This window comes from Euprymna scolopes, chromosome 36, assembly GCF_053919585.1.
Source record: "Euprymna scolopes isolate OS-2025 chromosome 36, ASM5391958v1, whole genome shotgun sequence".
In the NCBI taxonomy this organism is placed as follows: Eukaryota; Metazoa; Mollusca; class Cephalopoda; order Sepiida; family Sepiolidae; genus Euprymna; species Euprymna scolopes.
The window spans coordinates 94956274-94980747 of NC_136517.1; the positions used below are offsets into that span (position 1 = coordinate 94956274).

The window sequence follows — 24474 nt, forward strand, 5'->3', positions numbered from 1 at the left end:
TTTATGTGATATTCTTTCAAAACCGACCTGACTATCGCTAAAAGTTAACTTTTTAAAGGTAAGTTTCTAGTTGATGCTCTAGTGCACATGAAACTGGCTGATGGTACCCAAGTCCCGTTTTTACTTTTCTTTTTTTTTTTTTTTATTTGCCATCCGCATCGAACAGGCATGAACCTGGCATCGTTAGAAAGAGCGGTCTCACTGACACATAATATCGAAAAATTAGAAAAAATCGTCAATTATTTCTCGTAGAAATGTCGTTTTGTTTTTTTGTTGGGGGGTGGGGGGGGCAGGTAAAAAAAAATGTTGGTTTCGATGCTGTTTGTTCATCGCACATGTGCGAATAGTCGATTCGCTATTTTGGTTTAAAAAAACTAAATCGATGATTAATGTCCGATCAATAGCGTGTTCGCTTATGAACTTAACTTTTGTAAGTTCATCTCAAGCACGCGACACTTACATTTTTTTTTTTCTCTCTGCTATCTTTAAAAATACCCCCCCCCCCCCTAACCATATTTTACAACCAGGCAACACTGGGCATATATGAAAAATTAAATTACTGATGAGCCACTAGTCTATAATTTAGTGTGAACAGTGGGGAAGCATTTTCTTTGTTATTTTAAAGGATTTGTCCAAGACGACTTTAAACCTGGATGTGCTGTGGGAGGCACAAGCACATTTTTTTTACCGTCATTTAACAAAGTGTATATGGATCTGTCTTCTATTATATATAAAAGCGAAAATGTGTGTGTGCACTTTTTGTGTATGTCCGGCAAAGGCTTTGGGGGCGGGGGCGTGCTCGGTCGGGCCACACCTTAAAACTTTTTATATGTTGAAATCATAATATCTACGAGTTACGAACGGGGGATCACGTCTATCTTTAATTTGACCGACTTTTACGCGCTATTTTTGAGATTTTTTTTTTTTTTTTTTATCGCCGTCTTCGTTTCGCTTTTCAGTATAAAAAGCGAAACGTTTGATCAATGCTGGGGGGGAAAAACCCCCCGTCATATCAGACAATTGCTATTCATTTGGCGGGGGAAACAAATACGCAGACACTGGCTTGCAGCGCCAAACTTAAGTTGATGTTTGACCTTATTAAATTCTCGCACCTATCAATTTCACTTTATAAACGTTAAATTAAGACGGCTTTCACTTCCTCTCCCCTCGTGGCCGAGCAGGTTAGATGTCAGAGTTTTTTTTCCCTTTTCCATCTTTGTGTCAAGGCTTCGTGTTCGAGCCTACCTTCCTACCAAAATTTTTTTTCTTTTACACCTCCAAACACACGGGCAACATTTTTTAAACAGGGTTGTTTTGACACCCCCACCCCAACACATCTCTAAACACCATGGCACCGGGCAATGCTGGCCACTCTCGCTAGTCTATATATATATAAACGGCAAAATGTGTGTGATCATTTCATGTATGTCTCGCAAAGGCTTTTTTCGCCGACGCTCCCGGGGGGGGGGGCGGTTACGATCGCTTAGAACTGTTTATATACCCCCTAGATAATAATATCTAGGATTTGGGAACGTGTGTAGCGTCTAGATTTACTTACAGCGACTTTTACAAAATTATTGCTATTTTGGCTTCTCATGTGTTGATTTGGCTTTTTCATATAAAAAGCGAAACTAGTTCAAAAGCTAACAAGCTGTTCTCGGCATCGTGCCGGGAACGTCCACAAGCAATCAGCTTTGATCAATTCGGGGCTAAACTCCTTATATCAAACAATTGGTAATCCCCTTTCATTTGGGGAGCCGGTCCCCCCCCACCCACCCACCATCATCTTGGGGAAGCGAAAACTGCCCGCATTGAAACAAAGTAAACAAACCCCAAAAAGCTGTCCCGCATTAAATAAAATACTGTTACGTCATCTCGTAACGCGATGACCTCATTTAGCGCCTGTCAATCAAACCGCTTTCACTCGCTTTATAAGCCTTAACTTAACACTCTAATCAATTCCTCTTACTCCTGGCCTAGACGGTTAAGTGGTTGGCGTTTGTTTCACCTCCGCATCAAGGCTTCAAGGTTCAATCCTGCTTCCCGACCAAAACTATTTTTTTTTTCTTTTACATCTTTAAACACTCGGGCAACGTCCCCCCAACCCCCGCTGTTTTTGGTTTTGGTTTTTCCGATATTTTAAACCTCGTTTCAGGGTTATTATTTACCTCTACCCCCCCCCCCCCCATACACGCACCTACAAACACTCGGGCAACGCCGGGTACCCCCCGCTAGTTTATTATATATAAGGCAAAATGTGTGTGTATGTCTGCCAAAAAATTTTGACACGCACAACCGATCTTCACACGATCGGTATCGTTTTGAAGCTCGATCGTTTGGACGAGAAATATTGAAAAATTGGCCTAAAACATTAATTCCTTCACCCTCAATAGCCTGTTTTTACAAGGATAGATTGTGTTTTTTATTTTTTTTTATTTTTTTTTTTTTTTTTGTCGACATTTTCACAAGTCAGCGCGATTGGATTGACTATACTTAATTTCAACACTCAACTTTCACTTGCGCTATGGACGCATCAGTTAAGACGTGTTTTTCTTTTTTTTTTTTTTAAATACCTCTCTCCACCCAAACTGCCTACTGTTGTTTTGACCCCCCCCCCCTTCTCACCCCCACCGCTACTGCCACTTTTTTTACCCCCCTCCTGGGGTTCCTTACTACGCCACCTACACACACCCAGGCAACGCCGGGTACCCACGCTAGTTATATTATAAAATTCAAATTGTCTTGCTTCGACGTGGAAACTGTCTTTGATTCCACTTTACGAAGCGTAAAGAAATAAAACAAATCCATGAAAGCTTTTTTTCTTAATCAACAATTTTCTTGCGTTTAAAATAAGAGAGAAGGCGAATAAAAAGAAAACTGCAAATCCCTTTTACTATTTTTTTTTTTTTTTTACATTTTTCATGCAAATTGGAAATTTTTTCAAACAAAAATGTTTATGATTTAATGTCTTTTGTATATTCTGTAAATGACAATTTAAAAACGACAAAATGACTCTAATCAGCTTGCCCAGTCGTTGGCACCTCCCAAATTCTCATATGAAAAAAAATGAACTTAATGTTTTTAAACTAAAATATATGACTACGGAATCTAAAATTTAAATAATTAAAATAAAGTAAAAAATAAAAACAGATAAATTAAAGTGTTTGCATAGAAAAACATTCAAAGATCAAATATGTATTTTTTTTTTTTTTTTTTTTTTTTTTTTTTATTACATTTTCACCCCAAACAAGGCAAATTGCCACTTTGGTGTAGGGGGCTACTATCAGGGGCAACAACTACTGGGGTACTATGTAGGGATTTGGGCAGCAAGGTGTCGGTTCACGTTACACTTGAACTTCTGCACGTCAGTACTGTTGGGGAAGCAGGGACCTGGAATGGAATTCCAGAGTCTTGCGGTTCTGGGGAAGAAACTATTGGAGTAAAAAGATCTTTTACATCTAGGGACCTCTACAGTGTGGGGGTGGGATCTAGTAGCCTGTATTAGATACGTTTTAAGCCAAAACAATACATTATTACAAAATAAACAGATATTTATTTTGGTTGAAATTATATTGAAATTTATAAATATATTTTGAAGCCAAACATCATTTTCAGTTTTTTTTTACATGTTCCTGGAGCATAGAATCAGTAGAAGTCCGTTTATTGTTTCTGCGGTAGTCTTTTCAAATGTCAATAAGTGCATTGGTCACGCGGAATTCACGTTGGGGTTTGTGTTCCTGAATAAAAGCGCTGGTTGAGTTTGAATAAAATAAATATCTATCTAATAACGTATTTATTTGATTCAAACTCAACCAGCGGTACTATTCAAGGAACATAAACCCTAACGTGAATTCAAAGATCAGCTTTTTTGTTTCTTTTAAATAAAAATTAAAATGATTCTAAATATAACTAAATTAAGTTTTAAACTGTTTTAATGAAAACGAAAGAAAAACTAGATAATTAAATGGAGAAAACATCAGTAAAAGGTTTTTTTTAATTGAAGAATCGTATTAAATACTTTCAGACTATTTTAATAAATATTAAATTTCACCCTGCAATTTGCATACTTTTCCAGAGAATTCATTGTTGAGCCCAAATATCAGCATTTTCTTTTTCTTTTTTTTTAAATACAAATTTAATTTTTTTTTTTTTTTTTTTTTTCCACAGAAACTAATAATAAAAAAAACATACGTAATAGGGAGCTAAAGTGGCCAAAAGGTGGGTGCCTACTGTATGCTAATGTCTTAGTAAAACAGTTATCTCCCTCAGATCAGTTGCCCTGTCGGTGGGGCATTAGAATACGCCGACTGCCCCCCTGCAGAGGGTAAAAGTCCCTCAATGGGGGTCCTGGATATGACCTTAAATTATATCCAGTGGTGAGGCCCCAGCTTTGGGGAGTGTGGAGCCACCCTTTAATTACCATTGCTCCCAGGTCCACTCTGGCCCAGAGTGGTAGTACCTGTTAGGATCCCAACTATGGGTTAAATAGAAACCGACGTGAAAACAATAAATATATTCTATTAAAAAAATTTTTCTTCAAAATAACCTGAAAAGGGTTGATATGCCGTAAAACAAAAACAACCAACCAACCAACCCTCAGATCAGTGACAACATATCCAACAGCGCCGGCAGAAGTTATAGCCGTTGAGTGCTTTTAGGAATCGCACTTCTTTGTTTACAAAGCCATTCAACGGAAGTGACATCAGACAAATTTTAAGGTTCAGATGACCAACATTGTATGTAATGTAGCTTAATTTTTTTTTTTTTTTTTTAAGGAACTTCTAATTTTATATTTGCTTTGTATTAAGTGTGTGTGTGTGTGAGATTGTGTGTGTGTGAGAGATTGTGTGTGCACGAGGACACTTTTTAATATATATACTCCACAAATTTTTGGACCCTTATATAGATGAAAAGAAAAAGACTAGAGAGTTCCCGGGAGAAAGGACAAGATAACTGCTTCGCTAATACGTTCTTCATATCATGCTGTAAATATAAATTGCGTTTCGACTCAAATAGTATATAACCTAAAATGAGCTTTACTTTTCATTCAAATATGCCATGATTATGACAACTCATTTCTCCGGACACAACACAGGTAATACCTAAAATGACAATTTTTAGGTTTTAAAATGCACTTAGACTTATACACAACATCGACTTATACACAAGTATATACAGTTCTCGTTAAATTTTTCACCTCACATGAAATAATTGCTTCTACAGAACTCCAAAAATGTAAGGTAGTCACTTTTATCTCCTTAAAAGAATGGCAGCATTGTTTATCCGTGATTCTGCCTAACAGAGGTAGTGATGATGTCTATCGTATCCAGGATCAAAATTGTCTCGTCAGACATATATATATATATATATATATATATATATATATATGAGCAAATAGTTAATAAAATATGTTAAAAACATATTTAATCTGAAAAGGAAACACTAGATAAGTGGATAGTCCTTAATCCGCGGAGTTTCGAAGAAATACTTTCCTTCTCATCAGACGGTAGGAATTATCGAGCTTTTATATCTGGCTGAGATAATTTTATAAATATTAATTCTTTAATATTCTAGACAAGTCAAATAGTCCGCTTCATGGCTTTTTCTTGCACAGATAATTTCCATTTTGGTATTTTTATTTTATTTTTTATTTATTTTTTTTTTTTTAGTAAAACATATATTGTTTCTCTGCATCCGCGAGCTATAATACATGAATTTACGCAAGCGTGGTCTATTCAATTTTATAGGGAACCAACCCGCTGCACACTTACATGCAACGAACGCGAACGTTGCTAATCAGACATTCTAATCAATGACATGCTATAGATTCCAGACTGCTTTTAGACGTTCATTATCGTACGTGACATAAATTATTTAAATGCATACATTGCGCGAGCCATAATATACCGTAATAATGTGAACGCATGTGTTAAGTGCCATTAAATGGTTTTATTAAATAGTTGTCATTAAATTGTTAAAACTTGTTGAACTTAGAGGAGAATGACATATCAGAAACACTACATTTCCTAACATACTAAAAAAAAAAAACATATCATCACCGAATGTCATATTGAACTTGGGCCTATAGCCACGTCTAGAGAGTGAACATTATGAGAGCTATTCCAATTATTATTAAGCCCCCCCCCCCCACTGAAAAACCGCGCAGTGTGCTGGCAAACACACTGTAGAAGGGTTCAGAAGTGCGATTAATTATTAGGATTACCAGTATATACTGAGGGCAGAAACAAAATGGCGTTTTCTATGTTATGATCGAATGCCGAGTTGGTCTTTAACAACATTTCCAAAAAACATTACCTAAGTCGCCTCCCAGAAGTTCAACTTACACAAATATATACGGTAAATTCGGGTTGATGTTTTATGCTAGAAACGCGTATCTTCGGATCCTCGGTTGTTTAAGTTAGCGGTAATTTTCCAAAGATCGGTGACCATAATGCATCAAGCACTGCCTTGAACGTTTTGGTCGTTTTGTAGGCTGATGACAACTTCTGGTAAACGGTTTTATGGTGCAACAACCTGAACTGAAAAAGAAGCTTTCCGACGATTAAACTGAAATCATCCCAGGTATAGGCTCTTGGAGTTTCTGCGAAGCCCTCTTTGCAGAGCTAGTGTGAAAATTTAATTTGAATACTTTGGTTATTTAGGTTGACTGTTTGCACCCTTAGTGTTTTTTGAAAAGAAAGAGGGGACAAACGGGAGAAGGCGGATGGGAATATGAGGGGGAGTGTATAAACGCAATAGAATGAAGAGGATGGAAAGAAAATGGAGGGGGAGTGGGATATAAAGTAGAATTTGAATACCAATGTAGGTAAATCAACTGGTAACCTGTCATCTGTCTGGTTTGTCATCATGGCAATAAGTGCACTAAATATAGACGCTATTGTATCAACATTAACCCAACAGGTCATGGGTCATCTAGTATTGTTTTCAAATGACTTGGATGCGACAGATAGACGAGGTGCAGTTGTGTAGTATGATCCACATTCATGCAACACACACACACACACACACACACACACACACACACAGTGCCTTTAATAAGTTTCCAGACTTTTTTTGTACGGGCATTTAAAATTGTCATAGACTCATGAAAATTCAATGTTTATACATCTTATAAGATTACTGCCCAATTTTTATGATTTCAGGTTCAAATGAACAGCTACGGCAGGAATTGGAATACACCCTACTAAAGCCTGATTGTGACAGCTGGTGAATTTCAAAAATGCAATCTGGACCTGAGGACGCTTTGGAAGAATGATATGCAATGAAATTCTGTTTTAAACTTGGAAAAAAATGTCAGAGAAACGTATGGAATGCTTCAGACTGTTTTTAAACCATCTTGCATGAACCGAGCATCAGTTTTTGAGTGGCATAAGGGATTCAAGGAAGGCAAGGAGTCTGTGAAGGATGATGAGGTGTGGGAGGAATAAGGAAGTCAGAATACCAGAGTTGATTGGCCAAATAAAGAATTTCATGGATAAGGATCATTGTGTGTCTATAGAGACAATAAGTGCACAGTTTGATGTTAGGGTGGGAAGTGTACAAGCAATTATTCACAAGGAACTGAAGATGCAGAAGATTTGCGCAAAGTTTGTCTCAGACTATTTGACAAAGATGGGCATCAAGACAGTTCCTCACCCTCCTTATAGTCCAGACCTTGCTCCTTGTGACTTTTTTTTTTTTTTTTTTTACACGGTGGTTATGACTTATCAAGGCCCGGAAGCCACTCAGGGATAAGGGTTATTGCAAGTACAGTACGTTAGTGTGGAGATTTAATGAAGTGTTTACTTAAGAGGGCGGTTCATTAAGAATTTGTTAACGTTGGACTTGAAGACATCCAAGTTGTAGTCAGGTGGGAAGCAAGCAGACGGAACAGTTCCACAGGCGTGCAGTTCTAAGAAAGAAGCTTTGTTCATGGAATCTACGTTTTGATTTAGGCACAGATATAGAGTGGGGGAAATTTTTCGCAGTGGATTCAGCTAGACGGGTATTTTTCGTGAAAGATTGGTAAGGGGGGTTCAGACGAGCACCTGCCATGGAAATAACGATAAAAGGATAGGCTCGCAACGTCTCTTCTGTGGGAGAGAGGTTGCAGGGTAAGCCACGAAGTCTATTTTGTACTCTGTCAAGGCAGGATAGGCTGTTTTAGCAGCTCCTGCCCAGATATGGTTATTCCTTAAGCTCAAGGAAAATCTTAGCGGCTGTTATTATGAGACAATTGAGAAGCTGAAAGAGGTTGTGACGGGGGTCATTGACACGCTCACACAAGAGGACTTTTATGGAGCCTTCCAGAAGTTGTTGAAATGGTATAACAAATGCATTGCCAGCCAGAGGAGATTACTTCGAAGGGAACTAGAGCTTCAAGTGTGTACTATCACTAAAAGTGCCCATACGAAAAAAAAAAACAAAACTGGAAACTTATTTAAGGCATCTCTGGTGTATAATGTATCTAGTTTTATAAGGGAGTTACCACTTATCAAGGCTTGAAGTTATTCAAGGATAAGGGTTAATGAGTGAACGGTGGTTATCAGGACAGCAACATAGTAATCATTAATGGTGGAAATTTAGGTATAATTTGATTATTTAAGGCGATGGCTCAACAGGATATTGTTCACATTAGACTTGAAGGGTACCATATTGTAATCAGCTAGATAATAGTTTTTAGAGGCAATTAGCGAAAATTGAGTTTTGCTAAATTGGCCAAAGATTTTCAGTTTTCAGGTAAATATTTACCTCCCTTTTTATTAAGATTTGAACTATCCATTTTTTTTTTTTTTTTTGCACAACCAAATTTTCACTAAAAATACTTTTAAATAATAATTTTCTACCTTATCATTTTTCATAATTTTTGGATATGTTCATTACTGTGACATGACAATTAAGTAGATGCCATTGGTTTTACTTGAAATTTAATATTTCGAATTTTGCTTTTAGAACAAAGGGAAACCCAAAATTATTTTGAATTACATAACTTTGCAAAATTATTGTCACTCACAACTTGTTCAATTTGTGATTAAATTTGAGCTGTATAGACAAAGGGTGTTTCGTTTTTCATGCCATTTTTTTTATTTAAAGTATCATTGTTGCCTGCTTCCATTCAAAACCTGAAATTCCATGAATAACCATCTAATTATTTAGAAAAACAAATGACACCCATTTTATATCTCGGCATTGCCCGGTCTTAAGATATGCTTAAATATGATATTTTAATTCGTGCAAATTATGTATTTATTAGTAGAGACAATTCTCTATCGATTATTTTATTGAATTTAATATATAGTAGGGAGATATATGGTAAAGTTTACAAAAAAAAAAATAATATAAATAATAAAAATAATAATATAGTCACATTATTCACCCTGTTGTCGAGTACATATTCCATAATTCATGATGATCAGTTCAATAGTTTAGCACTATACCAAACACATACAGATTGACACTTGCGTGCTGATCCTTTTAAAAATATATTAGCAGGCCACATTAGCTTATGATTAAATATATTTTAATTCCTGCAGATTACGCACTTATTATTATAGCAAATTCTCTATTGCTTATTGAACCTAATATATAGTAGTGAGGGCAAAACTAATGTGTGTGTGTATGTATGTGTATGTATATGACAGGTGCCATCAACTAGCTTACCCTCATTCCTTAGCTTCTAAGCCACCCCCATATGCACAGTGCATACACACACACACATATATATATATATATATATATATATATATATATATATAAAAATATATATATATTGGGACAATTACTCGGGAATCAGAAATTAATGCCTATTTTCCGATGCCAAAACGATTCTTTTAATTGTCTTTTTTTTAAAAAAAAAAAAAAAGAAAAACAATCTTCCATTGCTGGTAATAATGATAAAATAAATATTGATTGATTTTTTAAAATACCAGTAAAGCTAAAATCAATACATCATCCTCCACAAGTGTATTTTGATGTTTAGGATAATATCTGCATATTTAACATGTTTTTACAATAATCGGGGTAAATAATAATCTTATAGTTGAATATTCAGAGATTTATAAAAAATTGGAATCTGTAATTTAGCACGGAATCGGTAATTGTATTGGAATCGGGAAAAATATTGGAATTGTCCCATCATTAATATATGTATACATACACACACACAAATAATTACAAGTAAAAATAAACATTATTCAATTATAGTTTTACCATATATCTTATGTGAAAGTTTGCTGTGATATATATATATATTTTTAAAATTCATCATTCAATAAAATAAAAAGCTATAGCAAACATCTAAATGACTACTTTAAATACAGTTCCTGATTTCAAAAAAAGAAAAACCAAAAGATTCATCTGCCTTACTGTTAATGCTAGGTTTATTTTTGGTGTCTTTTCAATTCAATAGAAATCCTCCTAAATTTGCTGATGAGGAGACCGTGCTTACCAAAAAAACTATGTATAATTGTTCTACGTGACTTCATGTATACCACAAATAAAAAGCACGGATTTCCGAAACGATCGTACAGATAATTGACTTTGTTGTTGTTCCTTCTTATGAAACTGATTTTTAATTTAATTAAATTTTGATTTTTAAATTTAAAAAATTTTTAAAACTTTTAAATTATAGATCACATTACTTAATATATATATATATATATATAAATAAATAAATTTGCCCGGTCTTCGAAGACTAGATTCAAGCAAACAGGGACGAATGTATAATCATAGACTTGATAATTTCAAATGTTACGAATAGCAAGTTATGCTTGTTGGTTTTGCAAATTCAATGACAATGTAGAGTTAAGACGTGAGAATATATAAATAGAATTTTTTTTTTTTATGAAATCACTCCAGACAACGCATGAAGCCACTTGATGTAAAGAGCTAAAAACTAAACAGTACTAGTAGGGTTAAAAACTTGCCAACGATAGGTGTTAGATGGGATAGATTGTGACCCAGAAAACAGTAATTCTTCCCTCTTTGTCAGAAACATCATTCCTGGAATGTGAGAACTAAAGGACAAAATGAGGAAAGTGAGAATTAGGAAGCTGCCGAAAGTAAACCCAGGATCCGTTTTCTATTGGTTTTGAAATTTTTTAAATGAGCATTTATAATTTGTTTTCAGTACTGCTATCCTCATCTTCGGTTTTATTCTCAAAATGATTTGGCAGAGATAACCTCCGACCTTCTTCAAGTGCATCTTGTTGAATTTGGCAATCTGTTATTTTAAATGCAACCATTCAGTTAACTCATGGGAAAAGCTTGCTCTTGTTCTGTCAGCCATGGCTGGGTAGAAATCTTAATTCGTAATTGTGTTAATATCGTCCTTACTGAGGATTGAACTTTCAACCTCCAGAATACTGTAATATATTTTTCTAGATTTTCATATAAATCATTTTTTATTATTTGTTATCTCTGTCTATGAAAGTGAAATTGTGTGTGTGTACATTTCCCTACCAAACTACTCTGTCAATTTTCAATCTACAGATTCGAGATTTGACATAAAAGATATTGAGATTTGGGAAAATCTTTTTAATCGGGGTTTCGGACAGAAATTTGACTGTCAAGAGGTCAAAGTTGAACGATTTGACCTTTGAAAACTCTACCAAACTCCTCTGCCAATTTTGGGTCTAAACACTTGAAACTTTAGATGTAGGTCACTTGGACATGGATCAAATTTTTTAATTTGATTTGAGCCCAAAACAAATGTTAAGGAGTCAAAATTGGGGTCAAAGTTAAAAGAAAGAAAATTTGACCTCTGCTGTCTCTAGCAAACTATTCAGCCAATTTCGGGTCTAAACATTTGAAATTTTACATAAAGGGTATTCAAACATGCAGCAAGCTTTTGAATCAGTTTTTGCGCGAAAATCTGGCTGCCAAGAGGTCAAAGTTTAAAAGAGTTGACCTTTGCAACTCTATCAAACTACTCTACTAATTTTGGGTCTAAACTCTTGAAATTTTAGATGTAGGTTACCTGGACATGAATCAAACATTTTAGTATATATATATATATATATATGCACGTACGGTTATGATCAGTACATAAGGCCTGAGCAAAGAAAAAAAAAAAAAGGTGTAGCTGGCATGGTAACGCATGACTTTTTTCATATATTTTTTTAGACACAATAAATTGTCTCTGGACCAAAAATGGTTAAAAGTTCTTGTTTCGTTCACTCACAGTTTCTGTTGAAAGTCGGGTATATTTTTGATGATAATAAAAAATATTCCCTCCCTCTATTGGATGTGATAATTTAATATATATATATATATATATATATATACACTTGTGCCCGATATTATTCATACCCCTCGGATCTTTGAGATTTCTATAAGAATATTGCTCAAACCAGAAGGTAGACAATATTAAAGGGATTTCAAACAATAAATCAAGCATAAGCATTTAATTTAAACTCAACAAATAAATAAATTATGCAAGTTTGAAACATTATACAAAGAAAAACAATAATGGCACTAGTTCAAAATTATTCATACCTCTCTTACTAATAGTCAATAGCATGCCCTTTATTCTTAATAACTGCCTGTAACCGTTTGGGATATTTATCAACAAGGTTTTTACAAGCATCAACACTGATTTTTTACCATTCTTCAATGCAGTAGTTCTCCAAATCCTTCAAATTTCTAGGTTTCCGCTTTTTAACCTCAGTTTTCAATATGTGCCAGAGGTTTTCGATAGGGTTCAGGTCGGGACTCTGGCTAGGCCATTCCAAAACATTAATTTGATTATCCTCAAACCATTTCTTGACTATTTTGGCAGTATGTTTTGGATCATTATCCTGTTGAAGGACCCAGTTTGGTCCTAAATGGAGCTTCTCCGCATCCTGTCTAATGTTTTTCTGGAGTATCTCCAAATATTGCTCCTTCTTCATGGTTCCATCTATCTTGACCAAACTATCTGGACCACTAGCCGAAAAGGAGCCCCAAAACATTAGGCTACCACCACCATGTTTCACCGTGGGTATGGTGTTCTTTGGGTTGTAAGCTTGTCCTTTCTTCCTTCAAACGTAAGAAGCATCCATATGGCCAAACAATTCAATTTTTGTTTCGTCAGTCCACAAAATACTTGAGAAAACGGACTCTGGAGAATTCACATGGGTCCTAGCAAACTTTAGACGTGCTGCAAGGTGTTTTCCGGTGTGCAATGGAGTCCTTCTTGGTCTTCTTCCTTTCAGACCATTTTCATGCAGAGTCCTTTGCAATGTTTGCCTTGATATTTTTATGCCAGAAGACTCCAGATTTTCTAAAATGTCCTTATTAGTGGTGGTTGGATTTGCATTAACACTTCTTACAATATTCCTGGTGGCTCTAGCAGACAGTTTCCTTTTCCTTCCTCTACCAATCAAGTTGTTTGTTGTGTGGTGGCTCTGGAATTTTTTGATGATGCTCTGTACTGTTGCTGTAGGGACCTCAAATTTCTTGGAAATTGACTAGTAACCTAAACCATCCTTATGTGAATTCACAATTTTAGTCCTAAGATCATTACTAAGCTCTTTTTTCTTCCTCATTCTAATAATTTTTATTCTTTTATTGGTTTTCAGTTGATATCATTTTAATTTCTGAAAAATGCAAAAAACGAAATGAAATTAATCAAAGGTTGTATAAAAGCATTCAAAATAAGAATCAAACAGAAAACAAACAGTCAGAAACTCGATTAATACTGAAAAAATAAGGGGGTATGATTATTTTTGAACATTGCAGATTTTATAAATAGCTGTATATTTCTTTTATTACAAGTATCCCGAGATTTTAAAATGACGAAAATGATCAGAAGAGGTTTATTAAGAATATGTATCAATATGGACGTAAACAATAAATTCTTACAAAAGTTACACCTAATAAACTCAATTTTCAAGGGGGGTATGAATAATATCGGGCACAAGTGTATATATATATGCACGTACGGTTATGATCAGTACATTTGGACATGTATGAAACTTATGTCACACCTCAATTTTGGAATGACCCAGAAAAATTGAACAAAAATAAAAGCCAAAAATAGATTTTCTATGCCATTGTATAAAATGACCAGATATTCAGTACTTTTTTATTGTTACAGTGTTATCGGTCAGTTTATACAAGATTTGTCCTCTTGTGTTGAGTGTCATCTTCCTTTCTTTTTTTTTTTATATATTCCAGCAGTAATTTGGCAACAGTATAGAGTTCTATTTTCCTTTTAAAATGTTTTTCCATTACTGAAATATCCTGATGGTATATCTCGTTCATCAATCGCATCACTAAAATTTTCAGTAAAATTCTCGCAAATAACAATTTTGCAAAAAAAAACAAAACAAAAAAAAAAAAACTTAAATTTGTCGAAGAAAGCCAGAAATAGATTTCCATGCCATCGTGCATATAAAAATGGCTACAGATGTCCAATACTTTTCTTTTAATTTTTTTTTTTTTTTTTTTTTTTTTTTTTTTTTTAAGAAGTTGCAGTGTTTTGAATATGGAGATGTGGTGATGCATATTTGAATCCACGTGGATTTTGATCTACATTCTTGTGTCCCATAAAAATGACTGGAATTGTAATTATCATGAAAACAAAGAACTGTTCACATTCCAGGTCAGAAGTTATGAATTTCCCAGAATGTCGATTGATATCAACAACAGAAGAGAAACGAGAGCAAATTGACAGTGCTGAGCGTGATTGACATCTCTCCATCATCGTAGCACACACCAACCAACCTCTACAACTAACGTCTCTCTCTCTCTCTGTCAATGGGGGGGGGATGCAAAAGAAGCTTAATTGTAAATAAAACGTATGTTGATAAATTCATTTCCGTTGATTTTGAGAATAGCGACAATAGTTGTCAGGTGTATACATGATTTTAGCAAGCATTTAAAAAGTGCAAGCTAGAAAATTATGTTCAACAATGCAACAAGTGTTATTACTTGCAAACTTATATCCAATGAGACACGGGTTCTTGCAATTTTTTTTTTTTTTTGACTTGTCAAACTCTATAATCTGTACAAAATTTTGAACAGTTCGCAAGTCTCTGTGGCTAAAAGATTACTCTTTTTCATCATGACAAGTAGAAATGACTAGTTTTCCATCGTATTTAAATATAACCATTACTGATTATAAATTCCGTATCCTAAGTTACAGCTTCCCGGAGATTGACGGTTCAATCCTCAGTACAAACCCTTCTAGTAAAATACAATTTACAAATTTTTACCTAATCATGGCTGAGAGAACAAGAACATACCATCTCGATGGATTAAATAAGGAATTCAGTTTGAAATTATGTACAGACCCCTGAGTTTGATGGAAAGATTCCGAAGTTCGACACGACACACCTGAAGAAGGTCGGAGGTTACATCTGCCGAAATGTGAGAATTACATCCAAGATGAGAACGGTAGTCCATATTTATTAATCATTATTTGTTTATTTATTTTAAAACTAGTAGGGATACCCGATGTTGCCCGGGATTGAATGATGGTCAACAAATGTTTAACATGCCCATATTTTTGTCATCGAAATCTGTGACATTGCCCATCTATCTTCTAATATTTATAAAGGGCAAAATGTGTGTGTGTGTTTGTTTGTATGTCTTGCAAAAACTTTCGACTGACGTGTTGGAACATGACAAAACCGGTATCGTTTTAAACCTCGATCATTCGGACAACAAATATCATAAAATTGGCCAAAAAACATTAGTTCCTTCACCCTCAGCTTGCCAATTTTCTACAAGCAGGAGTCTGTTTTTCCGCCAACAGTTTTACAAGGCATCATCTTCTTTTTGATTGACTTCAATGTTTGCGACTTCTGGTTTTGCTAGTTTTGAAATACATAAATAAATAATGATTAATAAATATGAACTACCATTCTCGTCTTGGATGTTATTTTCACGTTTCGGGGACCTGTTGTGTTGCACTTGGAGGAAGTGACCAATTCACAGTATATTGTAGTCTACATTACACTATAGAGAACTTACTGTTAATTTTCTAAAATTAGTTTTTATATATCATAGCTTGAATTAAAATTTAAATTGCAAACGTTAAATATCATTGTGAAATTGTGCTCCAAACAGAAACATTAATTTCAAATACGCCCCTGTCATATCAAAGAACCTACTGTCGATTTTAATGTCTGGCATTACTGGTTGTGTGGTGTTAATGGCTTAAATTTAAAATGAAAAAGTCAATGACCGTGCAATTCTGCTTTAAACAGAAACATTCATTCGAATGCACCCCAGGCATATCAAAGAACCTACTGTTGATTTTTAGATGTTGGGCTTTTCAACTTGTGTGGTAATAAAATTTCCCAAATCCACTTGCGATGTTATGCTGTATAAGGTGTTAACTTTGGTCAAAATCGCCTTTTGATTATCAATACTTATTGAAGACATTCCAATACAAAAGATATCTAAGAACACTGCCAGACACATAAAGTATGTTTGTGGTAAATTCCATAAAAATCGGCCTAGCCATTTTGGAGTTCATAAGGAGCAAACTTGCACACACACTGTCACAAAGTTCCTAGTAGGTAGATATTGTTTTTATATAGATATCATTTGTTTTATATAGTTTTTTTTTTTTCCATCTAAATTTTTGTTTTTTTATAAAAAATTTAAACAAAATTATCAATTTTGATTCCAAAACCAAAATTGTCTCATCACTTGAGGCTAACAAAAGACCCCCCACCACCACCACAAAAAAAACCCTGCATTATTTTCTTCCTTCATTAACAGGGTTCCAATCATGTTGGATTGTCCAGTTCGATTAGTTGGGTATCGATCTGAAAGGTATGGAAAAAAAAAAAAAAAAAAAAGCGGTAATCTTGCTATATAGTTAACAGTCGATAAATTAAAAAAAAAAAAAAAAATACAACCACTTTCACTAAATGTATTAAAATCTAATTGGCTATCAACCAGCATACTTAAGTGTGGAAACTGATTGTCAGATTTTTTAACGAAGTACAAAAATATTTAAAAAAATAAAAGGTGCCGTTTAACTAGCAACTGATGGTTAAGTAGCCATTTTGTTTCTTGATTGTTGAAACAAAAAATTCTAATTTTTAAATTAAAAAAAATTAAAAAATCAAATTATAAGATATAATTAATAATAAAAAATAAAACTTTTATGAAAGTTTCAAAATGTTAAAAGTATACAAGTTAAAAAAATCAAATATTAATACATTTCGTAGGTGTTAGTTGTATATATATATTTTTTTTTTTTGTTTGGTTTCTCATCTGTTAACTATACTGTAATATTACCAAGAGAAAAAAAGTTTTGCCTTGCGCATGAGAATTTCGATGCCAATCTTTTCTTTAACTTATTAAAACCCGTTTCATTTGATATTTTTTGTTTCCCTTCAAAAATATTGCTTTCACACTACACTACCCTCCCGTTTGTCGTTTTCGGGTGAGACCCCCCAGACCTAATAACTATGGTGCTTTCTTTGGGGATATGGGGGATGCAATCTCCTCTTTTTCGTTATTTATGCTATCGGTGCATATGCATGGTTAGCACTATGTGCATGTTTAATAAACCACTTGCACCTAGGTGCATACGGGAATGGCATCTGCAAATATTCTTGGCTGGAGGTGGGTGGAGGCTTTCAATTTTTTTTTTTTTTTTTTTTTTTTTTTTAATTCTTATAATTTTAATTTTTTTTTTTTTTTTTTTTTTTTTAATTCTTATAATTTTAATTTTTTTTTTTTTTTTTTTAATTCTTATAATTTTAATTTTTTTTTTTTTTCTTTTAATTCTTATTTAAATTTTTTTTTTTTTTTTTTTAATTCTTATAATTTTAATTTTTTTTTTTTTTTTTTTAATTCTTATAATTTTAATTTTTTTTTTTTTTTTTAATTCTTATAATTTTAATTTTTTTTTTTTTTTTAATTCTTATAATTTTAATTTTTTTTTTTTTTTTAATTCTTATAATTTTAATTTTTTTTTTTTTTTTTAATTCTTATATTTTTAATTTTTTTTTTTTTTTTTCACAAGAACCCCTTGCAATATAATTTATTGCAACTTTTATGGTTATAGTCAACTAACGTAATTCCTAATCTCTGGCGTAGTACAACCGGAAGTAGTAACAGAGCAAATCAGTTCTTTTGCTTTTTTTTTCTCTCATGCCTGTAAACTATTGATTTTGATAATTTTATTTTTATGCTTTTTTAAACATATTTATTATATATAAATGAAAAAATAACTTTTTTTAAATGAATAAAAAAAATTAGTTTTTATTTTTCATTTTAAAAATTATTTTCAAAATTGAAAAATAATTTAAATTTGAACAAAAATTATTTTGAAAATTGGAAAAAAAATTGTTTTTAAAATAAAAAAGATAATTTTAGAAACATTTCTTATAAAATTTCAAATAAAACAAAAACTTATATTTTGATTATAAATTATTTATTTTGATTTCGATAATTTTATTTTTACTCTCATAAACATATTTATTATATAAATTTAAATTAAACATTTATTTTAAAAATTTAAAACAGTTTTATAATTTCATAAACATATTTCTTATAAAATTTCAAATAGAATAAAACCTTTCTTTTTTAAATTTTGCTAGTGCAAATAAAATTATTTTAATTTGTATTGTTAAAATTATTTTTAATTTTGTTAGTGCAAATAAAGATTATTTTAATTTGTATTGTTAAAATTATTTTTAATTTTGTTAATGCAAATAAAGATTATTTTAATTTGTATTGTTAAAATTATTTTTAATTTTGTTAATGCAAATAAAGATTATTTTAATTTGTATTGTTAAAATTATTTTTAATTTTGTTAATGCAAATAAAGATTATTTTAATTTGTATTGTTAAAATTATTTTTAATTTTGTTAATGCAAATAAAAATTATTTTAATTTGTATAACTTTGTTAATTTTTATTGTATACTTTTCAATTATGTCTTTTTCTCATATTTTATTTCAATAAATCGCTTTACAATAGAAATACTGAAGAACAATAAGTGAAGGTACCGATTTGCCCTGTCACCGCTTCCGGTAGCAGCCATGCCAGAAGTTAGGAAGTACATTAGCTGACTATAACCATTTTTATTTTTCAAATTTTTTTATAGATGAGGATTGAAAATTTTTATTATTTGGATTACTGTTCTCATCTTGAGTTTCATTTTACGCTTTTTGCTAATGTGGCGTCTAACCTTACTCAGGTGTATCTTGTCAAACTTGGGGACTGTATATAATTTTGAACGGAACCCTTTATTTAATCCAAACGGTAGCATGCCATGACTAGGTAAAAATCTTAATTTAGTGCAGACGATTTTTTTTCTTTTTTGACCGGCATATTGCTGTTACCGTGCAGTTCTAAGAGGTCCATCCTCCCAGGCTTTGCTTTCTTTTTTGAGAAGACGTTAGTTTATTGCTAATTGCCTGAAGCATCCCTACTGGGTAATGCTGACGGGAGTACCTAGTAGTGTTGGGATGATTTATTGGAATCGGAGAAATCGGAACTTTTGGAGGTATCGAAATCGGAAAAAATTGTGCCTATTTTCCAATGCCGAAAACAATTCTTTTAATTTTTTTTTTTTTTTCTTGGAATTTATTTGAAACAAAATCTTCCACTACTGATTGTGATGATTAAAATAATCAATATTTATTGATTTTAAACTTCCCTCACAAGTTTATTTTTTTACGTTTGAGAAAATGTCTGCACATTTAATGCATGTTTTTATGGTAATTGAGGTGGGTGGGGTGAATAACAACTTTATAGTTAAATATTTAGAGATTTATAGTCAGAATTTGTTTTAGAAAGACATTTGAGATTATGGGAGGGATCACATGAAGGTTGCCAACATCTTAAGTGAAAGTGATTTTTGTGGAATGAACTGGATTTGAACTTGGAACACTTGGGTCGTCAGTATGTGTTGTTAACCTCTAGACCACCGTCAAGATAAGAACAGTAGTTCGAATAATTTTTTTTTTTTTTTCTTTTTTTTTCTTTTTCTTTTTTTTCTTTTTCTTTCTTTTTTTTTTCTTTTTCTTTTTCTTTTTTTTTTTTTTTTTTTTTTTTTTTTTAAAAGATTGTTCAAATACTAATTTTTATTTTATTTTTTATTTTTTTGTGTTGCGGAGTTTTTGAGATGTGGTTTTATATATATTTTTTTAATTATTTGGACTACTCTTCTTGTCTTGGACGTTATTCTCAATGTTTCCCGGTGCTACCAAATCAGGCTGTCTGAAGATATTGGCTTCCTGAGACGAAATGCACCTAACAATGATGCTTTTTGTTTTTCTACGTTCTTTTGCAAAACTTAATTATGTTCTGCAAAACCAAAAACAATAACAACACCCCACCTTTCCCCCTCTTTTTCTTATTTTTCCTTTCTCTTTCTATCTCCCCCAACTCTACAAATAAATATTCGAAGATACGAAGAACTTGATTATGTTCTGCAAAAACAAAAACCCACCTTCTTCCCATTTCCCTTTTCTCTTTCTATCTCCCCCCACTTCCTGACTGGTTTCCTAACTTAAAATGTACCAAACATTGATACTGTAAATAAAATAAAATATGTATTAGATACGTTTGAAGCCAAACCAACGCATTATTACAAAATAAACAGACATTTGTTTTGTTTGAAATTTATATTGAAATTCATAAATATATTTCGAAGATATACTTCAACATCAGTATGACTTTCCTTCTATTTTTTTTAATTTTATTTTATTTTTTTTCCATGTTAAAAATCTTACCGTGAATTCCGCGTGACCAACACACCCTTCCGAGATTTAAAAAAAAACTACTGTTTTGCTTTTTTATACTGAAACGTGAAACGAAGACGCAGCGATTGCAAAAAATTTCGAAAATAGCGCGTAAGTTGGGCAAATTAAAGATAGACGCGACCCCCGTTTGTAACTCGTAGATATTATGATTTAGACAGTATATAAAAAGTTTTAAGGAGTGACCCGATCGAGCGCACCTCCCAAAAAAGCCTTTGCCGAACATACAGAAAAAGTGTGCACACACACACACACATTTTCGCTTTTGTATGTATGTATGTATATATATATATATATATATATATATATATATGATTATTTTTTTTTACTATAGTAATTATTATATATATATATATATATAAAAAATGTTTAGACTAAAAATTGTCTGAATAATTTCGTAGACTGCAGAGGTGAATTTTTTATAATTTGGACCCCAATTTTGACCCCATAACATTTATTTTGGTCTCAAATAAAAATAAAGTTTTACCCATGTCCAAGTTACCTACATCTAAAATTTCAAGTGTTTGGACCCAAAATTGTTGGAGAAATTTGGTAGAATCTGCAAAGTTCAACTCTTTCAATTTGGACCTTTTGGAAGCCAAATTTTCGCCCCAAAACTGAAAATGCTTGCCGCATGTCTGTTACGTATAAATTTTAAATGTTTAGACACAAAATTGGCTGAGTTGTTTTCTAGAGAACGCAAAGATTAAATCTTTTGAACTTTGACCCCTTAGCAGCTCAAATTTTTTACCCAAACTGATTAAAAAGCTTGCCCTATGTCTGAATACACTTTATGTAAAGTTTCAAATGTTAAGACCAGAAATTGACTGAGTAATTTGGTAGACCGCAGAGGTCAAACTTTTTAAAACTTTGACCCCATAACATATATTTCAAATTAAAAAGTCCAAGTAACATACATTTAAAATTTCAAGTGATTAGACCCAAAATTGGCGGAGGAGTTTGGTAGAGTTTTCAAAGGTCAAATCGTTGAACTTTGACCCCATGACAGCCAAATTTCTGTCCGAAAACTGATTAAAAAGATTTTTCCAAATCTCAATATCCCTTATGTCAAATCTCGAGTCTGTAGACTGAAAATTGACAGAGTAATTTGGTAGGGAAATGTGTACGTGTACACACAGACATTTTCGCTTTTATATATATATATATATATATATATATGATGCATCTGAAGAAGGCAGGAGAGCATATTGACTGAAATGTAGTCGAAATAATCAAAGTTGATAGAAGTAGTTATATATAAATAAAAAATGAATTATGCGTATAATTTTTGTCTTACTTTCTTTCAATTATTGCACGTTGGTGTTTTGGACGGACAAAAATAATTGACAGTATTTAGGGGGGGGGCATCATCATAAATTAACAACAATTGAAGATCGAAACCAAGTTTATGTTTGTCCAAAAAAAAATAATGTAAACTTGAAAATTTTTTTTTTATTTAATTTTATAAAAAATATTTTATTTTAAGGATATTTTCATTTTATTTATTAAAAAAAGATATTTTTATTTTTTTTATTTATTTTTTTTTTTAAAAAAGCTCTTTTGATTTTTATTTATTTAAAAAAGCTCTTTTGATTTTTATTTATTTAAAAAAGCTCTTTTGATTTTTATTTATTTAAAAAAGCTCTTTTGATTTTTATTTATTTAAAAAAGCTCTTTTGATTTTTATTTATTTAAAAAAGCTCTTTTGATTTTTATTTATTTAAAAAAGCTCTTTTGATTTTTATTTATTTAAAAAAGCTCTTTTGATTTTTATTTATTTAAAAAAGCTCTTTTGATTTTTATTTATTTAAAAAAGCTCTTTTGATTTTTATTTATTTAAAAAAGCTCTTTTGATTTTTATTTATTTAAAAAAGCTCTTTTGATTTTTATTTATTTAAAAAAGCTCTTTTGATTTTTATTTATTTAAAAAAGCTCTTTTGATTTTTATTTATTTAAAAAAGCTCTTTTGATTTTTATTTATTTATTTTTTTTATTTAAAATTTATTTTAAAGATACTTTTTTTATTTTAAAAACCTTTCCAATCCCCTTTTCTTTGTTTTGCATGATGGCTCGGCCAAATCTGCTTTGTAGCTTGTCCCCCTCACTTCATCAAATACTAAGTTAAAAAAAACAAAAACAAACACAATCTACCATGATAAAATAAGCACCTTATTTTTTATTCGTTTATTTAATATTCCAATGTTTAGTGTAAAAACTCCAATCCTTATAAACTCGTTGGCAGGATGTGTAAAGAGGGTAAGTTGGATACTTAAGGTGAGGTTCTCAGTGACGGATGAGTTTTCTAATCCCTACCTGATGGATTTTTTTGTGTTTTGATTCAGATCGGCTCCGAGTTCTGTTTGCAAGTCTAACCTTCAATGGAGATTCCAATATTTTCTCTGATTCCGTTTCTTCTAAAATTTTTAAATATTTAGCTGTGCACTTTTTTAAAATAAATTCCTGAATTACCTTTAGAACCCATACTTTTAATGCATCTAAAACCAAACTTCTATCCTTGCATCATCAATGCTCTGATCCCCATCTGATATCAATTGAAATGAACGGCTTTCGTCTTGAGAAGGCTACATGTTTTGACAAGTACGTTTAAGGATGGAGTGTTATTGCTACATCGGGCAATTGATGCCAGATGGGGATCAGAGCGTTGATGATGTAAGGATAGGAGTTTGGTTTTGGATGCATTAAAGGTAACCAGCCACGTCTTCCCCCACTGAACCACGCGCTCGAGATCAGAGGAGAGAGAATCAGAGAACTTTGTTATTTGCAGCCTTTGATGTGTTGCCATAGATGGTTGTGTCATCAGCATAGATGTCAACGAATGGTTTAAGTATGTGCTTAGGGAGGTTATTGATGTAGATCAGGAAAAGAGTTGAGCCCAGGATTGACCCCTGAGGGACTCCAGTATTTATATTGCAGGCCTCCGATTTTTGTCCATCTACCACTACTCTTATGAGCCTATCGAAGAGAAATGATTTAATGATTGAGAAAACATTTCCAGTTATACCGTAGCTGGAAATCTTGTGAAGTAGACCCTTATGCCATACCTTGTCGAAGGCCTTTTGCCCTAGAGAGGAAGCCTTTGTCAAGAGATTCACTAATGCTGTGAGATATAACCGTCAGCACATCTGCGGTAGATCTTGCAGAGCGGAAACCATATTGTGTGTCACTAAGAAGGTTGTTCCTGCTGAGGTGGTTGACTATTTCTCTATTTAATATGGATTCCAGCAACTTACTCATAACACACAGGAGACTTATTTGTCTGTACTGAGAGGGAGATGACTTATCACCTGAATTCTTAAATACAAGGCAAACTGATGAGGTTTTCCAGGGAGTCGGAAAGCACTTCTCTTTAAGGCAGCGCTTAAATAGTTTCGTAAGTATGGGAGCAAGTTCTGGTTGAAGCTTTTTTAACACTATAATTGGGATGCCATCAGGGCCAGTTGCTTTACTGGAATCTAGGTTCTTGATTAGCTTGGCGACCTCATGCACGGATATTTGTATGTTACCTAGCTTGTTCTGTCTTATAGGAGGAAATATGAGGAGTTGATGGCTTTCGTCGCATAGGGTAGAATTAGCTGTAAAGTTCTTTGCAAATAGTTTGGCCTTGTCTGACGCTGACGAGATGACCTCTGGTCCATTGATAATGGTAGGGATAGAACACACACTTCTGTTCAGGATCCTATTTGTTATTTGCCAGAACTGGTGGGAACCAAGCCGCTGATCAGCTACCTTGGATTTAA

The 24474-nt window shown here is 32.7% G+C and overlaps 1 protein-coding gene across 10 annotated transcripts in view; it reads left to right on the forward strand.

Moving 5' to 3' along the window:
* Window positions 1–24474, forward strand: part of LOC145260689 (protein pellino-like) — a 178910-nt gene that overhangs the window by 85000 nt on the left and 69436 nt on the right. For 5 of the 10 annotated variants that reach the window (XM_080119078.1, XM_080119079.1, XM_080119085.1 and 2 more), the window contains one exon: window positions 16714–16767. The exons of the other annotated variants lie outside the window; for them this stretch is intronic. In XM_080119078.1, the coding sequence (XP_079975204.1) occupies window positions 16714–16767 (54 nt within the window). The remainder of the gene's footprint in view (window positions 1–16713; window positions 16768–24474) is intronic. 10 annotated transcript variants of the gene reach the window in all.